A 21,630-nucleotide genomic window follows, 5' to 3' on the forward strand; every position below is an offset into this window, starting at 1 on the left:
AATCGTAAAGTAATTGTATAGTCTACCAAAAAATCGTATAGTAATCGTATAGTATCGTATTCCTATTTAGGTATGGCGTGAAAAATTAGATGGTATCGAAGTGCGCATTCATCAAAATGGTTTCCAACTTTACTCGCAGATCACTACTCAAGAGTTGAATGGTAATATTGTTCTATTTATCTCTCTTTATTTGTTTGTCCTCTACGTGTGCATTTCAGAGCAGATAATGAAAGTCAGGTGCATGACTATACGATTTTTTGCGAGTAACCAACCTCAGCGCTCGTATAGTTAATCGTAAAGTTTTACATGGACTCGTATAGTAATCGTATTGGACTTTACGAATACGAATAACGATTAATCGCAAATCGTATCCACCCCTAATCATTGAGTTCTTCAGTCTAGAACGAACAACAGGCGTAGAAGCAGTACATCCTGTAGACAGCTCCGCTGGATTGGTAGTCCAGTCACTAGGCGTTTTTGGTTGGGAGCAATTCTGCTTCTGTCCCATGTACTTTGCGACAACAAGTTATACCTGCGGCGTGTAAATCTCCACCGGAACCGCGAGTCGTCAGAGGTTTAAGGTACGAGTTAGACTATTAATACGGGTATTGTTTGCCAAAATACATCATACCAAACAATTATGGACCAAAAGGTAACAGGTTCAAATTTTTATTATTATATAATTAGAAATTAAGATGCATCGTTACCTATAAAATATGCCAAATGAACGAAGCTAGTAACGCCAATACCAATGCCAGTGCAATCTATATGCCTCTATAACAAATGCTCCCAGATAAATGCATATTATCGTATCCGCAATCTTCGCCTTGCGATGATGGTAATCAGTTAGCGTACTTTGACCCGGATCTCAATCGATGTCCCAAGATCAACAAGACAACGGGAATCAGCACCATCAACAAGGCAATTCCAGCCAACAAGGTCGAGCCCCAGGCAACCGGGAAACGTTCTCCTCCGAGGTTAACAAACATGGCCTTTGCAAACAACGGGAAGGCAGCGGCAAAGCACGATCGGAATAAATCGTTGCCGGCGAACACGGAGGCCAGGAAGCGCGGGTACGACATGCCAAGGTAGTTGAATACGACTTGGAAAACCGTGTATGACCACCCAAACATCAACAGTGACACTGGAAGAATTGGGACAGCGAAAAGCGCGATTCGGAAGATTGTCTCCGGAGGTGCGCCCCTCTGTAAGCTTGGGGCCAGGTAAAAGTACATGGCAGAGCAGAACGCGATCGCAGCGACCGTGGCACCGATCATGATTCCGACATAAGATAATCCCGTCAGGATGAGGTTGAAGTGATGAATGCCCACGAAGACAAGCGGGAAAGCCTCTAATACATGACTGCATAAATGAGCGCCGTATAGCTGTTGAGAAAGAACACGCCCGGCTCCGTGAACGTGATAACAAACGGACGAACGAAAGACTCGTATGCAACCTCGCGCAATGTAAAGTTGGCGTACCCTTGCTCAGCCTTGGTTAGTAAGAACACCGGGTCAACTTTGTACGACGCCGACTCAGGCCCCCCGTGCGGCGCATATTGCACTTCGCACACCGAGACCAGATGCCCTTCGACTGCAATTCTATTTGTTTCAATATGTAAATATCAGTAATGGAACATGGAGTGCGTTGCAGAAGCTGAAGTTCAAAGAATTGCGGGTTTAAAACTCGTAGCAATTGGGCCGTTTACCATAATCTGACGGCTAAATGACTATGCTGGCCACGATAATATATACGGAACAAATAGTGACAAACGTCACTCTTTGTTAGGTGCAGAAAGAACCTTTAGACACAGTCCGTTGACGTCATTCTGACAAAACCATTAGTGTTTTCGCATAGCATCCCCGAGAGCAATCGCTGTAATGCTATCTCGCCCGTGGCTATGGGTCCATGGCACGCCAAGCCGTGGTTCCTACACTGTTCTGCTGCAATCTGCGGCTCGGAATCTAATCAAGCCGACTCCGCCAACAATAAACTCCAGTCTAATCGTTTGTTCTTCCACGTGTAAACCTTCGTCTTCGAACACAAACATCATAATAACAAATCGCACATTTAGTTGTTATTCTGTTCTCGTAAGTCTGCTTACGGATTCAACTTCAACAGGAGTTGATTTTGAAATCCCAGTTACAGGTGTTAGTACTAATCCCTACACATATCTAAATCTAATCTTAGGATTGCAGGACAAATCGTAACTCAAATTTATATAAAGAAAAAGCACTGTTCATTTGGAAAAATACTCCGCTTACGAAGGGAATGAAATGCCTACATTCAGTAATGACTGGTTACACAATTTTCAGACTAGACGATCTATTAAGGGTCTCACACAATATGGAGAGGATGGAAGTGTAAAGCAACAGAGTGCTGAGCAGATGATTGAAGTTCGACAGGCATTAAGCGCGTATAGCCTTAGGGATCAGTTTAATTGCGACGAGACATCTCGTTATTGGAAGCGAGTGCCTGATAAAAGTCTTTCAACACGAAGCCTTCCTGGAAGAAAAAAGGAGAAAGCAAGAATCACTGCTCATATATGCTGCAATGCAGATGGATCGGAGCTTATGCCAACCTGGTATATTGGAACTGCTGAAACTCCCCGTGCTTTTAAAGCTGCGGGTATCAACATCTATAATTTAAATATGATTTGGCGGCATAATCGCAATGCTTGGATGACAACAGTTGTTATGGAACAATGGCTTCGCCGGTTCGATTCGAAAATGGTTGGTCGAAGAGTAGCGCTTCTCATGGATAATTTCTCAGCTCATGAGGCCGCCGTGCACAACATCAATACGAGTTGCTATCCTTTACGCAATATCTTGATTATCTGGCTTCCGCCAAATGCAACAAGCAGATATCAGCCTTTAATCAAGGGATTATTCGCATATGGAAAGCTTATTGGAAGCGACAATGGATTCACTATACGCTGAGTGAATATGAGGCAGGACCAACAGATCCAGTTAATACCATGAATGTCCTAAAGGCGCTCCGCTGGGGTATTCAAGCTTGGGAAATGGACAGGTCACCGGACACTATTATCCGTTGCTTCCAAAAAGCGTTGTGCAACGTAGGAGAAGTTGCAGATTCTCCGGAGCCGGCTATTACAGATATATCCAACGGTCTGCACAACTTCAGGAATCTAACTATATACGAGATGTGATGGATATTAATAACTTTCTAAATCCTGCCGATGAGACCGTTCTTGATGATCTTGAACACATTGATGAGCAAATTCTTGCTCACTTTGGCCCGAAATTGAGGAGGAATCAGATGAAGTGAGATCCTTCCGAAAATTTCGGTCAGTGAGGCAATCGAGGCGCTATCTAAGCTTCGTCTTCATGAAGAGCAGCAGGATGAAGGAAATCAGGCTTGTTATTAAAGATCTCCTTAAACACGAGTGAGTTCTAAATGCTAGAAAGCTGGGGGGACAGTAGCAGACGGATATTTTTTGTAGTTAAATAGTAGACAGCAGTGTTCCTTGATATAACGAAAACCTCGATATAACGAACTGAAAGTCTTGGCTGAATTAATCGTTATATCGTGGGTTTACTGTAGTTGTTATTTCAACAGACAAGAAAGGTCAGCTCTAGAGTCTTCTGGAGAAGGGCTTCCTGTTGTCTCGCCCCAATCTTCCACGTTCTTTAAGTGCTGCAACCTCGCCGGTTACGCCTAGTCTCACAGCCCATGCACACGCGTGCCGTACGCCTTACGTTGAGTCGCGTCGTCTCTTGATTTTTATCCCAAACACGCATCTTAACACTCGTTCGCCATGACTTAGGACCTCAGCAACATAGAGCACATCTGTACATACCCTTGTGTTGACTGATTGCTTACTAGAAATTTTGCTGTTAAATATATAACCCGTTCCCTTTTTCATTTGCTGAGGATTCAGCATACCAACTGCAAACTGTCTATCTTGTATCGTATGTATTGACCAGCTCGAGTGCACACCAGTGATTACAACTAGAAAGTTCCGTGACTAGAATTGCAGCGACTTTGTCTTGCCTTTGAAAGAGTGCATATGAGACCGAGGAGTCCTGTGTTGTGTTGAGGCTATCACGCAAAATCTAAACCCTTTCCCTAGTATTTACATTTATCACCGACGATCAGTTGTAAACAAGCCCAGTTTCGATCATGTCATCATCCCAAATTTTCTTCACTCAGCTCGTTCCCCCTAAAAGTCAAATATTTCTCTTTCCGGGACTGGAAAGAGACTTTTGCGTCAATTATGCTTGCGCAGGATAATAATGAGTTGCTAATTCCACCAGTTGTGACTATCGCATGGGTAACGCCACCTCCGCCACCGTCGGATCCGCCTACTCAGCAAGACGTGGACAGAGCACTACTGTATAAAAATATGGTAGAATCATCTTTATCTGGTATGCAGCCGTGTGGTGGTTACTAATCATCACATCTAATTCTACTATAGTTGCTCGTTGCCATGCTACAGCAGAGGATGTTGCTAGCTCCGCTACCTATTACGTACGCGTACGTGAACGATATGAGCAGAGTCTCGGTAAATTCAGGCGGTCGATAAGTTATACCTTTCTAACATGTAGTGAGGCCTGGGTGATATCACTTTGGCTGATGTAGTGCGAGAGTTCAGACAAAATTTCCGTGACCTGAATGCTAAAATCGATCGCATGGATCAACGGATTACGACAATGGATCAAAGGATTACCGGTAAGATTGACCGTCTAGAAGAACAGATGATCCGCCAGGTGGAGGCTACAAGCGTACTGGTGCAAAATTCTGTTGCAGGAAAGGATTCAATGGTGCAGATGTCGAGGCAGCAAGCAATCGTATGTATAATGCGCACTTGTATATCTTTCTTGTTGGCGACATGGTACTAATTTTCGCTCAGGAAATTAACCGTGAGCGATCCAGAGACAACCGGCCCGGAACAGAGGTACCATTTCTAGATGGCGTGATACCATCTTCCAGAGTAAGCGATATATTCAAATACATGCTATCGACCTTGTACTTATGGAGTTCAGGGGCATAGGGCCTTGAAATTAGCGGCTGATATTGATGAGCTGACCCCCAGAGAAGCGCGGATATTTGCGACCCCCTGCTGACTCCGCCTAAAGCTGTTACTTGCAACGATTTGAGCTGCAACATAAACGAACTCGGGACAGAATGACATAAAAATTGGCTGGAAAGGCCGCGCACAGTATGTTTGCTAGACTGGCATCGTGGCTAGTAGTATGTTCGATCAAAGTAGTAGCTGATGCAATGGCTGGTATCCATTGTGCCGCAAGCCGTGGGATTATCCATGCAGCAACAAGCGTACCAACAGTTGCAAAGATCCCAAACGGGCCGCGAAGTGGAGAATGCATTTGCCTCGGAGAAGCTGCTGCCAAGCGACCATGTACCAAAGGAAGATGCCATTAGACATAAAGCTTAGGAGAACAACTAAAATCACTATTGCAAATGATGGTGCCGTCCATATTATATCCAGTGGCATAATTGGAGTCCTCGTAAATCTGTGTTCCCAGATTCTGGAGACCGACTCAACGGTTCTGTCGTCCATGCCCGCTGACACATCGTGTACCCCAGCTTAGGAATCGATCAGGGTTAGGGTATGTTCGCTACATTGACATCTTTCTTCTGCTGTAGTGATAATCGACTAAAAAAGTCTTCAGAGGTGGTTAAAAGACTTGGACAAAGCCTAGAGATAAATTCTACTTCGTCTCAAACCGAGATAGATTATCTTGACACCTTCTATTTGTTCGTCTTCTCCGTGTCTCTCATTTCTTCCCTTCCTCTTTGTCGATACTATATCTTTTTACATAGCAATCCTATTCATCTCTGTGATTTTGTGAGTTTGTGAGTTTGGTTGTGTGAATCTGGTAAATCGCGTGCTACGGGAAGGCACCCAATCATTACAAAGATTACCGCGATGCTCCAGCACATCCCCTCTGGGTTCCAGGCTTCCTGATGATTATTCCCAACTATTCAGTGTCTACTTTTCTTCCGTGTACTCCCCAATGACAACTTCTCCATTTCTTTTCTCGGACGACTTCCAGCCTTCGCGATCATCTTTCGGCATCCTCACAAATACTAAGTCTAGAATCAAAGCGGTGGTAGCCAAAGCAACCCCAAACCACAACGCTGCGCGGAAACCTAAAACCTCGCTGGCTCTGTACTTCGCGATTTGCACTTCGATTGTGGCTGCAAAGTCCAGGCCCAAGCTGTTCCCGTAGAGGTGTAGAGTCCCGATGAGGCTCCCGGCTACTCCTTGCTCGCGTTTTCCCACGCTGTTGCTGGCAATGATCTGGGCTGCGACGTAGACAAAGTCTGGACAGAAACTGCCAAGGAAAGTGGAAGGGAATACCTGTGCCCAGTAGAGCTGCTGTTCTGGCATGGCTGCCAACAGGACCGTTGAAACAACTGACGTGAGGCACCCAAGAGCTAGGACATACTGAGCTTCTAACCGGGGGATAAGCCACGCAGCCAAAGTAACGCCCATCGACGCTCCAATGCCGAAAGGGATCCAGCCGATCGCAACCTGTAGCACCGTCCAACCACGAATAAGCTGTTGCCAAGCGACCATGTACCAGAGCAAGATTCCAACCGACATATATATGAAGAGGATAACGAAAATTAGGGCGTTGAAACTAGGAGTGTGGAAGACAGTGAGGGGCATGATCGGCTCGCTTGCATATCTGCATTCCCATATGAAGAAGGAATGAGCAGCACTGACAGCACCAGCATGACAATCACATATGGTGTTCCAAATCCAACGGAGGGCGCCTGGCTGTCATGTATCATTAGTAACCTCGATTCCGCTATTTTCAACAGTGGAATCTACTTCCAGACGATGTTGAAAAGTAAGGGCCCTCCCAAACCTAATCCTACAGTCAGTTTTCCCATTTTTTTCCACGGGCTCTTCATGAGGTAGGACAAAGAAAAGGCCACCGAAGACGAAAGTTCCGAAACATGCTCTAAAAGGAATTAGCATCTGCTAATGATTAAATCGGCCGCTGCGGGAGGCTCACATTAGTATGAAATGCCATTTCCATGCCGTATATTGAAGAAATACTCCCGCCAGTAATGCTCCAATCAAGGCACCGACCGGCGGTGAAGCCGCAAAGGCAGCTAATGTGATATTGCGAGCTTTTGTGGGAGGCACCATGATCGTGAGCGTGGCAACGGCATATGGCATCAAGATACCGCCTCCAACACCAGTAAGAGCACGCACTGCCACGAATGAATCGTAGGTGTTGCAAAAAGCGTTGGCAGTTGAGAAGACGACGATGATCGCGCCTCCCAGCAGAAGCAATTTCTGATGGCCATACACGGCTCCAAGACGGCCGCTAACGAGAACAAAGGCACTCTGCGTGAGCCTAGAGAACACAAATGTCAGCTATCTTGGATGTTATCCCGCAATGATCGAAAACGCACGATAATCTGAACTTGGACGGCACCAAAAAAATCGGACCTGTAGACATTAGTAACATATGTACACACCCGCTTCTATAGCGTGCAAATGATAAGATGCAAGTGCCGATATATAGGCACACCAATCTCACAGCCCTTCTCGATCGGTTCATTTCGTGCTATAACAAACATGAGGCCCTTCCAATTGCACTACATAACCAGCCGTACATTGTTCCACATTGCCTCAAAGATTCCTTCATCATATTCTTCTTCGTTTCGGTTATATACCATCGCTGGAATTTCATTCGTTATCTGCTCCTGCGAATCTTGGCCAGCTATTTCCTGAATTTGACTCCTGGTTCAGTAACTTTGGGCATCTGCGATGGATATGACCAGTTTCGTGGAAGGATCCACATCGCCATACTTTGTCCGTTTGGTCGGCGGCCTTCTAGACTCTCAACTGACGTTGGGAGTCTCCGCGTTACTCTGGGATGTTCCCTTCCTCGGAAGTCGTCAACAAGCTGCGTGAGGATCCACGAGTCGTTTAGCTGCTCCTTAAAGCGGACTCTCCAAGGACCTCACAAAGCATACTTCGTGCTTGCTTAACATGAGTGGGGCCGTTGTTGTCCCCTGCAGTTACTGCTATTGGGAGATTCTAGTATCGAGCGGCTTTCTATTGCATTTGCAGACAAGCAATGGAGTCTGATCTTTGTGTTTGACCACACCGCTCTCAAGTCTCAACCGCGAAATTATGGCGTATAACATACGCGTTGACATAGACTCTTGCTGTAGACTCCGCAAAAATCATCCCTATCTATAGATCATAAGGATCTTCGGGTTCCGCAGCTGACGAGGAATTTGGAATTCAGCGTAGCTTTGATTCATGATAGTCGCGCGGTGGAGGAGAATGATTCAAAATGTTGGATAGACATTAAACTCGACGCGTTCTGAGACGCGATGACATTCGCGATCAGGGTTAAGGTCTACATATTATATCATAGTATCATCTAGCTCAGAAACGATGTGTGGGATGGGATGGATGCTTCCTTCCAAGAGACAGTATCGATAGTCAAAGAAAAACTGGATACGGTTGAGAATGTGGGGGTGTGGATGACGTAAGTAACCCAAAGTTGTGTGATAACCGCACGTGTTTTAGTACCTGACATGTTTTAGATTGCATGCGTATTGGAATTGAATTCAATCGCGTCGGAATCGCCTTTGGTTGCAAAGTATAGAATGCGTCCCTTCAAGCTGATCGCTGATTGTGTTCCAGGAGTAAAAGACGACGGGTTTGACGACATTCAGACTTTGAGTCAGTTGGAAGAAAATGATCTCATATGGTGGCTACCTCCAAAGGAGTTAGCGTATCAATTTTGGAAAGACTATTTTACTTTTTGTGCAGAAGCTGGCATCACATTTGCGAAGGTCGATGACCAGGCATTCTCGTCTTTTTTGGCCGGAGTGGAAGGAGCAGAGGAGGCATTCGCGCTGTGGAATGGCATGAATAAAGCTGCAGATGAGGTATTTGGAGTTGGACGGGTGATTCATTGCATGGCGCATTATGAACGGACGTTTAATGGTGATATTGGTATGGGCTTGGCCACCAATGGCATGAAAGTTGTGTTCAGAAACACCGACGACTTTGGACTTCCACGTCCTGCGGTCCACAGAGATCATATTCGTTACAACTTGATGAATTGCATCATTACCTCGCGAATGGCTCTCATTCCTGACGCAGATATGTTCATGTCCGGTGCTCAGTGGGCAGAGTATCATGCAGTTCTCAGGGCATTCTTTCCAGGACCTGTGCTCTTGTCCGATAGAGCACAAGAGCATGATTTAAGAGTCATTCACAAACTTATTGCGAAAAATCGAGCGGTCACTATGAGCTTGTGAAATCTCATAATCCTGCAGAGCCACTTTCGTCCCGCATTTGGGAACCATCGCTTGAGTCTGGCATCGGGCCCTCAATTAAGGCTGGGTCATATTTCCCTGCTGCAAAGGCTTCGTCCCTCATCATGTGGAGCTCTCGTGATGGTGCAGAATCTCCATCTACGGATGTCGTACTTTCTTCGGATATCGTGGATTTACTTGGCCGGCATATCCTCCGTGGTGCAAGATACGCACTGTTTTCGCTGAGATGCAGGAAATGGTACATTTTGACAACACAGATGGTCCAAACTCTACGATTCCGCTTGCTCAAGTTACGTTACTGCCCGAGAGTCACGAAATTATCACCGCTGCTCCGTTTTACAAAGTTGGAAGTATCGAAATCGCTTGTCTCGGTTTGCTTAACAAATATGCCGGTTTGGCTGCCATTGCAGACACAAAGGTGGGCGAGACGGCCCTGGATTTATCAATTTTGTTTGAAGGCGAGCTAGGATTCATTGTGACGGACTCCAGTCGTGTCCATGTTTCGGTCAATGGTGATGAATCTGGTTTGCGTCTCAACGGAATTGAGTCCATCGGCGGCTTTGATTATGGTGGATCTGAAATTTTCGGATAATGTTAAGAACACTGAGAAAGTATCGTGCTCTTGATTAAAAAGGTCATATACATTGGGTTAAATAGATTAGAAGTTCAACGGAAATACTGTTGACGTATTGATCGATGGATTTGTCCATGTTTACAACGGCAGGTATGTAATGGGGATCACTGAACCGCGAAGCCTAAATTACGCATTAAATTTGTTTGGAGTCGAAATTTGAGGTTACATAATCGTTGTATGGCAGATTTCGGCTGCTGCTTGTACAGTTAGTAGATTGTGTATGCTCACAGGAAGCGGCATTGCAGCGACTCTGTTAACGTTATACCTCGATGAGCGACGTGAGCCGACGGCACGCTTCGATAGAATTAATAAGTTACTTCCTTCGCGCCGGCTGGAGTTGGCGTATGCGGGATGGCGGATATGCACGAATTCGGTGGATATCCGTATCTCCAACAGCCCTATCCATCGGCGACTGAGAAGTTACGCTACCAGTGGAAACAACACATGGGGACAGGATCGTCATATGTATTTACTGACGGGAAGAAATATGTGACAGTGGGAAGCATAACGACAGGATAAAATATACTCTCAGATGTGAACGTACAGAATAAAAAATTCGCTAAGCAATGAACTTGAACTGCATCCCTGAACCGATCCACGGGATATATCATGCCGCTGTCACGTGCCAAGTCAACAGATGCCTTTCAGACTTCGCAGTCATCGAAGATCCTACACGGATGCATCGACTGCACCTTTCTCACGGTAACGAACTTTATTCAGCAATACTTGCTAATTTACGATTCACTGAGAGCGTACCGCGCCGGATATTGAATGGATAGTCTCGTGAGTTGCAACTCCGGTTTAGGCGACGATCTGAGGAATATTCATGCGCTTCTATTTTACCACGCACTCGTTTGATATAGTTTGGCCCGTCGGTACACTATCATTATATGCGTCAAGTGCTGTGGGAGTAAGATCATTCACAGTACTTACTGACTTACAGTCACCCTTTCTGATCTGTAGAGCATAACAACTCCATTTGAACATATCACTCGGACTGTCGGAATATGCCGCTGCGGCTCTCGGTTGGGAAAATGCTAAAACCTGGTTCTCTCGCCACAAAATGATACCAGAGGGAGTCTGGAACGAGTTCAACCCCGGCTCGACGTAGGGGCCTTGAGGGATTGGTATCAGCCAGCAATCACTGTAGTCTCCGACACTGAAGTCCACTTCTACCATCTGCGCGACACTAAACTGCGATAGACCAGCTATTGGGCAGTAGGTTTGAGATCGGCGAGGCCACCCAAGCGCTATCTGTACTTTGATTGTCTGTTGGACTGCCTTCAACATCGGCAAGGTTGAGCCGCTGCTCAGAGATTTGCTGGAAGTAGAGGCTATCATATCCAGAGAAGAAGACGACTGTGTACGATTAAGTACTGGTGAATCACGAACATCAAATAACTCGCTGTCAAGTTGCGACAGTATATCAGAGATTGTGAAGTCATTTTTGATAATTTAATGTATATTGATTTGATATGAATGTATGTTGTTGATTATGATGTATTACGTTGTATGTATGTCGAATTATGTATGTCGAATTATGTATATCTCGCTTGTTTCATCTTATAAACCTTAAAATCAGGTATATTGTAAGCTTCAATATGGCCATATATGGTCTTATCACAAACCGTAATATTGTATGATATCATATCATATATGATAATATGTATTACCATATCGCTAAAACTACTTTACACACTGCACACATCCGAATGATCCGACGAATCCAGTTCCAATGGCATTTGAGTATGTCAGTTGTCTATATAAGCTAACCATGATAGTTATCCACAGGAGCTTCATCTTTAATGTCCTCCCACAGCTTGTCGATCTTTGCCACGATCGAGTCTGGTAGAGGTCCATCTTCTAATGCCTTCAGCGATTCCTGAAGTTGCTCGACCTTTGTAGCACCAATGATGACACCATCGTCATATTTCGGATCCAAAGCCGAGCTGAAAACAACCCAACGGTAGGCCAAAGCTGCCTTTGTCACACCAGCCTCTGTGGCAATCAATTCCCACTTGTCCAGCGCCGCCAGAAGCTTAGGTCTGCTGTAAAGTCCAAGATACATCTCACCGATCGGGGAGTCCTTATCCCATCGTCCGCCCTGGATACCTGTTCTTAATGCCTCCGAAGATTTCACAAGAAACCCTCCGGCGATAGGTGAGTACGCGTAAAATTTTATGCCGAGCTTGTGCAGCAAGGGGAAAAGTTCGGATTCGTAACTGCGCGCGACGGCATTGTAGTTGCCTTGGTAAACCGTCGGCAGAACGTGACCTTTCGCCGCCATAATATCATAGACTTCCTGGACTTGCTTGGAAGCGAAATTCGACAGTCCAAACTGCGGGAACTATTCAGCAATGCGACCATGCATGCGACTGTACATATCACTTACCCGAACAAACATTCCCGCTTCAAAGAGCTCCTGAATTGCACCCAGTGTCTCTTCCAGTGGAGTGTCTGGGTCTGGCGAGTGGAGAAAGTACGTGTCGACCTAAATTCAAAGGTTAGACGATGCCGTTCCAAATTGGCGGAGGATATCCTCACTTGTTGGGTTCCAAGACTGTCCAACGACTTCTTAGCTCCTGTTAGTACCGACGATTTCGATAGAGCTCCTGAATGAAAACCGGGAGCCTTCGTGTCAATAGTGAATCGCGCAGGTGCACCAGCTTCGAAAAGGGCTTGTTCGCTGCCAACCTGGGTAATGTTAACAAGAGAATTCAGTCTAATGCTGATTGGTGCGCACATAAAGCCACGCAGTGTCAATTTCTTTGACATTATTTTCCTCTAGAACTGCCAGAATCGCATGTCTAGTTTCGAGAGAGTACTTCTCAAACCCGAACGCACCGAATATGATCTTAACGTGGCTCATCGTGTAAAGGAAAGTTAGGGAGAAAAAGCAGCTTCCCAAGTCTTGATGTGGCCGTAATTTATAAGTTCAGGGCGCTACGTGCTGACATGAGGGGTTGCTGACAAATTGGGTAATCAACATCACGGTTCAGGGGGAGATGAGAGAGGACCATATAAGCGACGCTGACGAACAACCGGTGACAGACTGTACGCGAGCCGAGGCACTTATCTGCATATACTCTTGCTAACCAACGAATCAGATACTAATCAGCAATCTGTCGTTAAATTACTATTTTGTTGTGATGCGACGCACATCAGCCAAGGGCGGCATGGATAATGCTATAACGAGTCTTGGGCACAGGATTCCTCTAAGCGCCGATATTCCGATCGTCTAAAGTCCGGTGCCTTGAACGCGCACAATCAGTGAAATGGTTCAGGGTATAACGAGACCTGCGCATGTGGCACAGTGACAACAGGAAAAACGCAAACATTTCGCGCGACATCTTGCACTACTGTTAATTGCTACTTCAGAGGGTGAATATTTTGAAAGTCAAGCGGTGAGCGGTGAGCAGCAAGAGGTCATCCCCTGACTTCGAGATGACAGATACCCTTTTTTATTCCGCCTCATGATCGACGCGAACATGGATAATAGGCAGTAGTCAGCCTTATAGCCCGGCCCAGTAGCAGCTAGATATGGCTCGGTATAATAATAATATGCAGTAAATCAATATCCACCAAGACTACGTCCAAATTAAATAAATGTAGCATGAAGCACCGTGCGATATTGGTGGGCGAACCTGGGCTCCTTGAGAAGTGGCGAGCCTGATTGGCCGCAGGCATTCCGCTGGTTCATGATCACGCAAAGTCGCACCTCCGTTTGTATCCTGACCGGCGACCCTGAGCAAGGTGCGGCTTTTACCCTAGCCCTTGCGGCTCATTACTATGTGCAGGCGCACTTCGCACCTGGGTTCAGCCCCCCTGAACTTAGATTTGTAGATCAGCGTCTTTGAGCGTCAGGGGTCGGGCAACTGGCTACCCTGACCCTGACACTCCTTGAGAGATTCCTAACCCAAATCCACGCCGTCCGGCGACCCGTCCCAATACCTATATACCCTGACCCTGACCTCACTGGTCACCATTGCCTTCCTCGTGATTTTGCTAAAGCCCTAACCTGACACGTCCACCCAGCAGTTGTAGTCGCTCACTGTGTCTCCACCACGTCATAACGAATAGAACTAAGTATATCATTTGAATCGCCTGATTTTTCTGATTCCGATGCTACTATCGAGGATTCTATCAGCCAGCAGGGTGGCAATCCATTCCATCCATTCCACGGAAATGGAAGTGGACGCTAAGGGGCAACTTCGCGATGGAATGGATCCACGAAGGTTATCAGTGGAGTGGATGGACAGTGGAATGGATACGTTGAAGCTATCTACACCTCGATAACTAGCCCATCCAGCGCCGTCTAGCGCTTTTTTCCCATTAGCCCCTAAAACCTGTAACTCCTCTTCTCCCTCCTGACCACCTAGCAACTGCTTCCACTCCTTGAGCGACTTCTTATGCGACTCGGGCAGCTGTAGAAGGTGCTCGTTACTTTGAATACGACCAGCCTTTTGCCAGGAGCGCAGAGTCTGCACAATACCTATTGTATTGGCCTCCATACGATTACTGTTTAATGAGCTATTTATTGACCAATATTTTGTTACAAGGATTTTTCTTCGACGGCGTAGGAGCCTAATTTTTAGCCTAAGGCGTAAGAAGCATCCCCCGAAACGCGAGAGCTAATCCAATATCAACCACGAGACAGCCATTGGTATGATCAACATCAGATAAAATATCCAGGATCCAATACAGCCACCAGAGATACGTTCAGCCGCCGAAATGAACATTTCTGCGGTATATGGTGCAGGCACTTGACTTATTAGCAAGTTCTGGACAGTTTCCAGAGCTGTCATCTGCTGGCCTAAACCTGACGTATTATCCCATCCTTGTGCCAGCCACGTCGTACCGCAAGTAACACCATCATGGCCACCTGTGCAGGAATGCGAGACACCATTGACAACAGTGTTGACTAAGGATTCATAAATCCTATCATATGTCCAGGGTGCAAGGATGGCCGTTAATCCCATAAATCGTGACAAGTATGCTTTGAACGACTGCATGTCTGTGTTGCACCTCTGTGTTCGTTCGCACGCGACCTCGAACATAACACCGCCGCTGTTGTCGTCGAAAAACACACGCAGACCGTCAAGAATGTTCTGTGTTCGGTCTCTCCATACATCCGACACTGTCATATTATACAAGTAAGCCGAGCCCGCAAGGAAACATGCTGCATTGTAGGACCACTGATATCTCGTGATCCGGGTACAGTTGGTCGACACGCTAGCGCCGTCGTAGAAGTAATAGTACTCAGTGTCCATGAGCCCGACGCCCTCGACCCAATCCCATATGCGTTCGGCCCAATCAATGTAAGTTGCATTTGCAGTGTATCGCGCAAGCCTCGCCGCCATTAGAAATAAACCAGCGTTTGAGATAGTGTTTTTGTAATCGTAGCCATTATTGAACTCGAAAATCTGCCACCTAAGGCCACCATTGCAGGATGACGTATCCCATCGGTCGGCCATCGACCAAAATACCGTTTCTGAAAGGTTCTGCCACTGTGGTTGGCCAGAGGGCGGACTCGTATAGTTACGCTCGGCGGCAGCCATAATTGCAAACCCCCAGAAAGCCTGGTCGTCGTTGCCTTCGGTCATTACTTCGGTCTCCGGCATGTAATCGTTATTCGGGCCGACATTACCGAGTAGTGCATCGGTCAAGATCTGGTTAAAGCTTGTGTCTCCAGTATAGAACCAGTAGTCGAGAAGAGAACCCCAAGCAGCGCCAGACTCCCACCAGTAGTACGGCCATGTAAACTTGCCGATTGTTCCGTCTGTTTGATTGCCGTCGTAATAGTCCATCACGCCATGCGCGAGCACCGACGCCGCGTTCTTGATCGAATCTAAGTGGAACACTGTTAGACATAGATCATCTCGCCCGTATTAACGATGAATACCCACCAGCATCGTTCACATCGATTTCGATAGCTCCCGCGCGATATAGAAGGGCGCCGAAAAGAAGCCAAAGGGAGTACCATGAGAACGCGTGAAATCGAGCCATCGGAAGGGTACCAAGAAGCGGCGACGTGAGCGTCGCGCTAGGACGGACTAACTATTGCAGGTGCAAGGGCCGTGCCAGGACAGATCTAGGACCATCGCAGTTGACATGCAACATGGAGTTCCGAGTATTTGAATACCGACTGGAGGCATCCATAAGCAGTCCACCACGTTTGTTGACGGTCTGCCGTATTTGCGTTAAGCTTATTCTTGGACTCACGTGCAATCGGCAGAGAAGCCTTAAATGCGTGTGCCTCAAACTGCGCCTTGAACTCAAAATAGCGTGCCTGAAAACAAAGGCAAATTCGGTGTAATAAGTATCTTAATAATATTTACTGCGGGAAATCTACTGCGGGTCGGGTCATTGCGGAAGCTTGTCGCATGGCACACGAAGGTGTCAGTCCCTTACCAAAAGCTACCGTAACTTGATTCGCCTGCAGCTGAACCAAAAAGTTAGCACTTGCAATCACTGTCGTCTGCCTGGTGTTTCTTTGCTAGCGGATATCAGCAACAATTGCGGCAACTGGTTTGACATCTTGGCGAATATTGTACGATCCGTTCGTCTAAATGTTAGGTTTAATTATTCGTTGGCTTGCCCAGAGTCTCCAGCGCATTGCCTCAGGAAGATTGGTAACCACAAACACATTTCTAAACGACCAGCAAATCAATAAATCATCAATACACCACTTGCAGGATAATTTGTCATGTACTATTGTCTTTACCAATTCACTGTGACGCATTAGAACCTCCCAATTATTGTTATGAAAGTATGTGAGCCAGCGGACAGCCCAGGATAAAAATGTATGACAAATTCTCGCTCACAAAGGCAGCCATCGTTCAGTGTGAGTCAGCATAATAATGTCGCAGAGAAGAGGATCAGGGGGGATAGTGAGGGTGTTGTACTGCCGCAAACAGGTCGACATTGTCTAAGGCTCTAAAAAGCTAGCGTGCTTCTTGGACCTGTTTCCTTCCCCATCCTAGTTGGTTCCGTGGGTGGAACACAAGTTTGGGTAATTTCCAATTCTCTGCTGATCAGCTGGGGATCGTCTCTTAATATGGAGGAGTTATTAACTGGTCCGGCACTATGTTCCCTCTTGTCGTGTGTTCCTGTGGGCGCTGTTCCTTGTTGCGATTTTCCAACGGCGGAGGCTTGTGCAAAATGGAAACAAAATCCTTGTTTTGCCGGTATTCAAGAATCCGAATTTATTTCGGCTCTGGTACATTTGAATCCTGCCTACTTTTCCGCACGGCTAATCCAGTCAGTTCCACAGAAATTTTCAGCATAGTTCGGAGAACTCAACTGAGAACAACTTTTCCGAAGTCAAGAAGATAGTTTGTTCAAATATTTACTATACGAGAGAACCTGTCATCGAGAAATTGCGCTCAGAGCGACTTGATTACGATGACACAGAATCCTTTTTCGACGGTGATTACTCCACTAATATTACTGATCCCCTCCATTGTCAGTGGTTACCAACTGCATTATCACGATGAGTCTTTTACGCCTGACGTCGTTCTACGAGTGGCAGCAACGAACATTTCCAGGGCGTGTTTGGACCGGTATTCAGTGCTAGTCAATGGAACGTCGCCAGGACCCGAGCTCAGGCTGCGTGAGGGCAGGACGTACTGGATTCGGGTGTACAATGACATGGATGTGCAGAATCTCACAATGGTTAGCAGCACTGGCATACAAGGGGTTTACAGAATGCTAATAATGTTTAGCATTGGCATGGCCTTAGTATGGCAGCATCACCATTCTCCGACGGCTCACCGCAAGCAAGTCAGTGGCCGATTGCACCTCAGCATTTTTTCGACTATGAGCTACATCCCGATATCGGTGATGCCGGCACTTATTTCTACCATTCGCACATAGGATTTCAAGCAGTGTCGGCCTCTGGAGCACTGATCATTGAGGAACCGGAGCCTGCGTACGAATACGATGGAGAGCACACGATCCACCTGTCAGATTTATTCGAAAAGACGGATGACGAAATCGAGAAAGGATTGACATCGACGCCATTTGTGTGGAGTGGAGAAACGAGCAATGTGCTAGTGAACGGGCAGGGGATTCCAGTGGAGCCGGACACGAGCAGTGATGGGTGTTCGATGGCCACGTTTCTGGTAGAGCCGGAGAAGGTGTACCGACTTCGGTTCATCGGCGCAACAGCGCTGTCATTCGTATCTCTGGGCTTTCAGAGTCACAATAACTTGACCATTATCGAAGCTGACGGACACTATACTAAGCCTTTTGAAGTGGAGTACTTGCAGATAGGATCGGGGCAGAGATTCAGTGTCTTGTTGAGGGGCAAGAGTCAAGAGGAACTTGAACAAGACCGAGCAAATGGGATAGATCAGTATTTTCTACAGATTGAGACGCGGGATCGGCCGACATCTCTACGGTCATATGCTGTGTTGTTATATCCGGGAGGAGGCAATGACACGTCCGCGATGCCAGCCAGCCCACCCATTACGCTGCCGAACACAACTCTTGGGTGGTTGGACTACCAGCTGCGGCCGCTGACTCCCAACAATTTTCCTACGTTGTCGGAAGTAACCAGACGCGTGACTGTAACGATTACGCAGATTATCGACAATACAGTAGTAACGTGGTTGCAGAACGGTTTTCCATGGACAGAGAAGTTTCCACCTATGCCGTATCTTGTTGCATTGTATGATGACAATATTTCGATGTTTCCATCATATGACGTGGCCGTGGCCTACGGAGGGATGGACGACAGCACGCGCACGTTCCCCGCGAAACTGGGAGAGGTGTTGGAAATTGTGATACAGAACACGGTAGAGGTGGGAGGAATCTTGAACGTGCACCCGTTCCATGCCCATGGAGCACATTTCTACGACATCGGGAGCGGGAATGGGACATATGACCTTCAAGAGAACGAAGAACGGTTGAAAGGTACGGAGCCTGTGAGGAGAGACACAACGATGCTCTACAGATATGCGCGATCGGGCATCGATGGGGCGCCCGCTGGATGGCGTGCTTGGAGGCTGCGGGTGACAAATGCGGGTGTCTGGTTAGTACACTGCCATATCTTGCAGCACATGTTGATGGGGATGCAGACCGTGTGGGTGTTTGGCGATCGAGACGATGTTCTCCGGCTAGGTACACCTTCAGTTCAGGGGTATTTGAGTTACGGAGGCGCAGCCTACGGAAATTCGAGTCGATGGCCTACGTGTGTACATTATTGGGACGACGATTAGTAGTTTACCGGCTGGTTAGTGAAAGCGGATCACGGTTTCGGATTCCGGTGTCGCGGAATGCAATCCGCGTACTATTTGCATGTCAATGGACCGGCATGCGCCTTTATCCTGAGCTTGTATCGGTATGGTACAGTGTCGCAAGAAAGTTCTCGGGTGTATATGCTCTACCTTTGATACCTGCAGGGCGCCTTCTACTATACCCAATGTGATAGTTTCCGTACTATTTGGTGTCGTGCTGTCTAGTTGGACCTCGTCCATAGGATTTGGAATGATTGCATAGCGATCAAAGCGACGGGCGTCGATAATTCCAAAAACGCAAGCCAACAGGTAAGCTTTATTTGTGGGCATGCGATGTATTGAACGGTGCGTCTGGTATTGGCCTGAAACAGAAATAGTAATTTGCAGTGATTCGGTGATAGGAAAGACAATTTATAGCAAACTATTTTAGTCCCACTGTGCTAAGCGAATTATTATATAGGTCGTGCTTACTTTGAGTTTCTCAGCTACTGTTCCTGCAATGCAAATTGTGCGTTGGCAATTCGTCACCCCTACGATAAACGTGGCACTTGTATCTTTGGAGGGCACTATTATTTAATGATCAAATCGTTACATATCAATGCGCCGCGCTTGCCAACCAGTCTTCATCGTCTGGCATTCATGGCCCTCTTCGTACAGCCCGCAATGGCACCTGGACAACATTCTCGAGGCATTGTTCTTTTGTAAGCCTCAGGATGTTTAAAAGGCACGTCTGTATGGACAAATGGTGATTATGGATGCCACCTATAAAACCAACAGGTTCCGGTTGCCATTAGTCAATATTCTTAGTAGGCTGCAATTTGCGCACGGTCAGGATTGCGCTGTGCTTCATAAGCGGTGAGCAGACAAGTTCATACACTTGGATCTTACAGCAAATAATCGAGAGAACAAGACTCTAACTCATGGTTTCGAGCCTAACATTAATAACAGGATATCTTATTTCCAGCTGCTTCATGCATTAAATTTGTGTGATTTGGGGTTAGGGGACCCGGTCCATGATTCAAGAGTCCGACACCAGGGGATATGTGCAATTTAAATCTTTAACACTTTTACACGAGGGCTGTATATCATTTCATTGCATGAGAATCAGGAAACAGCAACTTTCTCGGGAATCTTAGTTGCAATATTTATCGTTGATATTATCGCTATATCTCAGGGTATAGAAAGTCATGGTGGACAACCGCTCTCTAGGTCGAACTGTGCATTTTTACAACGCGCTCTCGCCGGATGATGCTCTCGGTGGGCTTATCTTGAATCAGTCAGTTACCGAAAAGAATTTTCTCTTTATGCTTGAGATCCTCATTGTAGCGTCTAATCCGTATAGCTTATCTTTGCGAGGTTCAGGTGAAGTCTTGACGCCATCAGACGCTCCACTTAAGCCGGGCCAGTATGATATCAGATCCAACGCCCCTGGAGGTAACGTTCCCTGTTCTATCTTTCCGGTTTAACCGCACTGATTTTGAAACAGGGGCAATCGAATAGAGAAGGAGAACATGACTCGGGGATTAACTCCTGTCAGAATGGGTTTCTTATGCAGTCTAATATTCATCAGGAATTTGACAGTTTTAGTTTCTCCATCAATCCGGATGATAATTACAAAATCATTAGTTTCGCTGATGATCATTTCAGGATAGATGGGAGAGTGCTTGATCCTAATTGTCGAGCCACTAACAATGAAGGAGGCGTGCGAGATGATCCTTCGATGGCATTTCCGTCAGGCAATTTTATTGAACATGAGAGGAGCTGGTGAACCGGGGTTCGAGATGGATTTCCCACCGGGAACTGACATGATGGGAGAGATATGCAATGGGCTGGAAGCAGCAAAAAGGATGGAGGCGGAGCTGTTCTTAAGGTTGGATGGGTCATCCTGGCAAAAGGGTTTGTCGCACTGAATCTTGGCTTTGTGGTACTGTGAGGAGAGTTGGGAAAGCGGAATTTACGGACTGAATAATGCTGAACACAGGCTCTTCAAGCTGTCTATTTCGAATGATAGTTTTTTATAAGAATTGTCGCTGCCGCGCATGGGAATTTCAAGTGATGAATGTGGAATGACAGCTACATCACGGATTTCCTGTGTCCTGTTTCTATATTTTGAGGCGGCAAACTGTTGGCGCTAACTTGCCTGATTCGGGCGCCCCTGCAGGGCGGGTAACCTGTGTCGTTTAATGAGCGCGGGATGGTGGACATCCAAAGGCGTCTGACAGAATAGAGAAAGTTAGACGTTGTGGATCATGTCAGAGAGTTGGGCACGATCGGCGTTCACGTCCAAAAACAAGCAATATCCGCAAGGAATTGAAGGCGAAGGCGGCCTTCTATCCCAGAACGATATGACGACGCTGCATTTGAGGCGGCTAAGCCGACGCACTGTCACTAATTAATGTAGACATACAACAGTCAATTTGAGCAAAAGCGACGATAGGACATGGGCATATG

The 21,630-nt window shown here is 46.6% G+C and overlaps 8 protein-coding genes across 8 annotated transcripts; 4 read left to right on the top strand and 4 right to left on the bottom strand.

Moving 5' to 3' along the window:
* Window positions 1–842: 842 nt before the first annotated feature.
* POJ06DRAFT_235308 (uncharacterized protein) lies at window positions 843–1,277 on the bottom strand (the record flags this gene model as incomplete). Its single annotated transcript, XM_056185824.1, has 1 exon — window positions 843–1,277. The coding sequence occupies one exon, from the start codon at window positions 1,275–1,277 to the stop codon at window positions 843–845; it is 435 nt and encodes a 144-aa protein (XP_056047807.1).
* A 2,869-nt stretch (window positions 1,278–4,146) lies between these two features.
* Window positions 4,147–5,463, top strand: POJ06DRAFT_244309 (uncharacterized protein). The gene is made up of 4 exons (XM_056186486.1): window positions 4,147–4,388; window positions 4,439–4,525; window positions 4,573–4,811; window positions 4,874–5,463. Exons 1-4 carry the CDS (start codon window positions 4,238–4,240, stop codon window positions 5,012–5,014), a joined length of 618 nt encoding a protein of 205 aa, XP_056047808.1. The 5' UTR covers window positions 4,147–4,237; the 3' UTR covers window positions 5,015–5,463.
* Window positions 5,464–5,974: 511 nt separating this feature from the next.
* On the bottom strand, window positions 5,975–7,463 carry POJ06DRAFT_285310 (major facilitator superfamily domain-containing protein; the record flags this gene model as incomplete). The annotated part of the gene is made up of 4 exons (XM_056190194.1): window positions 5,975–6,769; window positions 6,824–6,956; window positions 7,011–7,358; window positions 7,417–7,463. 4 exons carry the CDS (start codon window positions 7,461–7,463, stop codon window positions 5,975–5,977), a joined length of 1,323 nt encoding a protein of 440 aa, XP_056047809.1.
* A 1,165-nt stretch (window positions 7,464–8,628) lies between these two features.
* POJ06DRAFT_272968 (uncharacterized protein) lies at window positions 8,629–9,914 on the top strand (the record flags this gene model as incomplete). Its single annotated transcript, XM_056189578.1, has 3 exons — window positions 8,629–9,206; window positions 9,269–9,504; window positions 9,564–9,914. 3 exons carry the CDS (start codon window positions 8,629–8,631, stop codon window positions 9,896–9,898), a joined length of 1,149 nt encoding a protein of 382 aa, XP_056047810.1. The 3' UTR covers window positions 9,899–9,914.
* A 1,588-nt stretch (window positions 9,915–11,502) lies between these two features.
* Window positions 11,503–12,909, bottom strand: POJ06DRAFT_218191 (NADP-dependent oxidoreductase domain-containing protein). The gene is made up of 4 exons (XM_056185568.1): window positions 12,684–12,909; window positions 12,485–12,634; window positions 12,333–12,431; window positions 11,503–12,278 (listed from the first exon to the last, which is right to left on the bottom strand). Exons 1-4 carry the CDS (start codon window positions 12,807–12,809, stop codon window positions 11,709–11,711), a joined length of 945 nt encoding a protein of 314 aa, XP_056047811.1. The 5' UTR covers window positions 12,810–12,909; the 3' UTR covers window positions 11,503–11,708.
* Window positions 12,910–14,571: 1,662 nt separating this feature from the next.
* Window positions 14,572–15,946, bottom strand: POJ06DRAFT_265188 (glycoside hydrolase; the record flags this gene model as incomplete). Its single annotated transcript, XM_056189057.1, has 2 exons — window positions 14,572–15,788; window positions 15,847–15,946. 2 exons carry the CDS (start codon window positions 15,944–15,946, stop codon window positions 14,572–14,574), a joined length of 1,317 nt encoding a protein of 438 aa, XP_056047812.1.
* Window positions 15,947–16,901: 955 nt separating this feature from the next.
* Window positions 16,902–19,169, top strand: POJ06DRAFT_18538 (Cupredoxin). The gene is made up of 2 exons (XM_056184770.1): window positions 16,902–17,614; window positions 17,665–19,169. Exons 1-2 carry the CDS (start codon window positions 17,345–17,347, stop codon window positions 19,159–19,161), a joined length of 1,767 nt encoding a protein of 588 aa, XP_056047813.1. The 5' UTR covers window positions 16,902–17,344; the 3' UTR covers window positions 19,162–19,169.
* Window positions 19,170–20,366: 1,197 nt separating this feature from the next.
* Window positions 20,367–20,679, top strand: POJ06DRAFT_265190 (uncharacterized protein; the record flags this gene model as incomplete). The annotated part of the gene is made up of 2 exons (XM_056189058.1): window positions 20,367–20,613; window positions 20,666–20,679. 2 exons carry the CDS (start codon window positions 20,367–20,369, stop codon window positions 20,677–20,679), a joined length of 261 nt encoding a protein of 86 aa, XP_056047814.1.
* Window positions 20,680–21,630: the final 951 nt, after the last annotated feature.

The sequence above is a fragment of the Lipomyces tetrasporus genome (assembly GCF_029532465.1).
Source record: "Lipomyces tetrasporus strain NRRL Y-64009 chromosome Unknown POJ06scaffold_1, whole genome shotgun sequence".
In the NCBI taxonomy this organism is placed as follows: Eukaryota; Fungi; Ascomycota; class Lipomycetes; order Lipomycetales; family Lipomycetaceae; genus Lipomyces; species Lipomyces tetrasporus.

What these genes read in the sequence shown, in the direction of transcription:
- POJ06DRAFT_244309 (XM_056186486.1), top strand. Translation starts at nt 4,238, where the DNA reads ATGCTTGCGCAGGATAATAATGAGTTGCTAATTCCACCAGTTGTGACT. An exon ending in GGTAGAATCATCTTTATCTG is followed by an intron (nt 4,389 to 4,438) that starts GTATGCAGCCGT and finishes ATTCTACTATAG; the next exon opens with TTGCTCGTTGCCATGCTACA. An exon ending in TGTCGAGGCAGCAAGCAATC is followed by an intron (nt 4,812 to 4,873) that starts GTATGTATAATG and finishes ATTTTCGCTCAG; the next exon opens with GAAATTAACCGTGAGCGATC.
- POJ06DRAFT_218191 (XM_056185568.1), bottom strand. Translation starts at nt 12,809, where the DNA reads ATGAGCCACGTTAAGATCATATTCGGTGCGTTCGGGTTTGAGAAGTAC. An exon ending in ACAGTCTTGGAACCCAACAA is followed by an intron (nt 12,432 to 12,484) that starts GTGAGGATATCC and finishes CTTTGAATTTAG; the next exon opens with GTCGACACGTACTTTCTCCA. An exon ending in AAGCGGGAATGTTTGTTCGG is followed by an intron (nt 12,279 to 12,332) that starts GTAAGTGATATG and finishes TAGTTCCCGCAG; the next exon opens with TTTGGACTGTCGAATTTCGC.
- POJ06DRAFT_18538 (XM_056184770.1), top strand. Translation starts at nt 17,345, where the DNA reads ATGACACAGAATCCTTTTTCGACGGTGATTACTCCACTAATATTACTG. An exon ending in ATGTGCAGAATCTCACAATG is followed by an intron (nt 17,615 to 17,664) that starts GTTAGCAGCACT and finishes AATAATGTTTAG; the next exon opens with CATTGGCATGGCCTTAGTAT.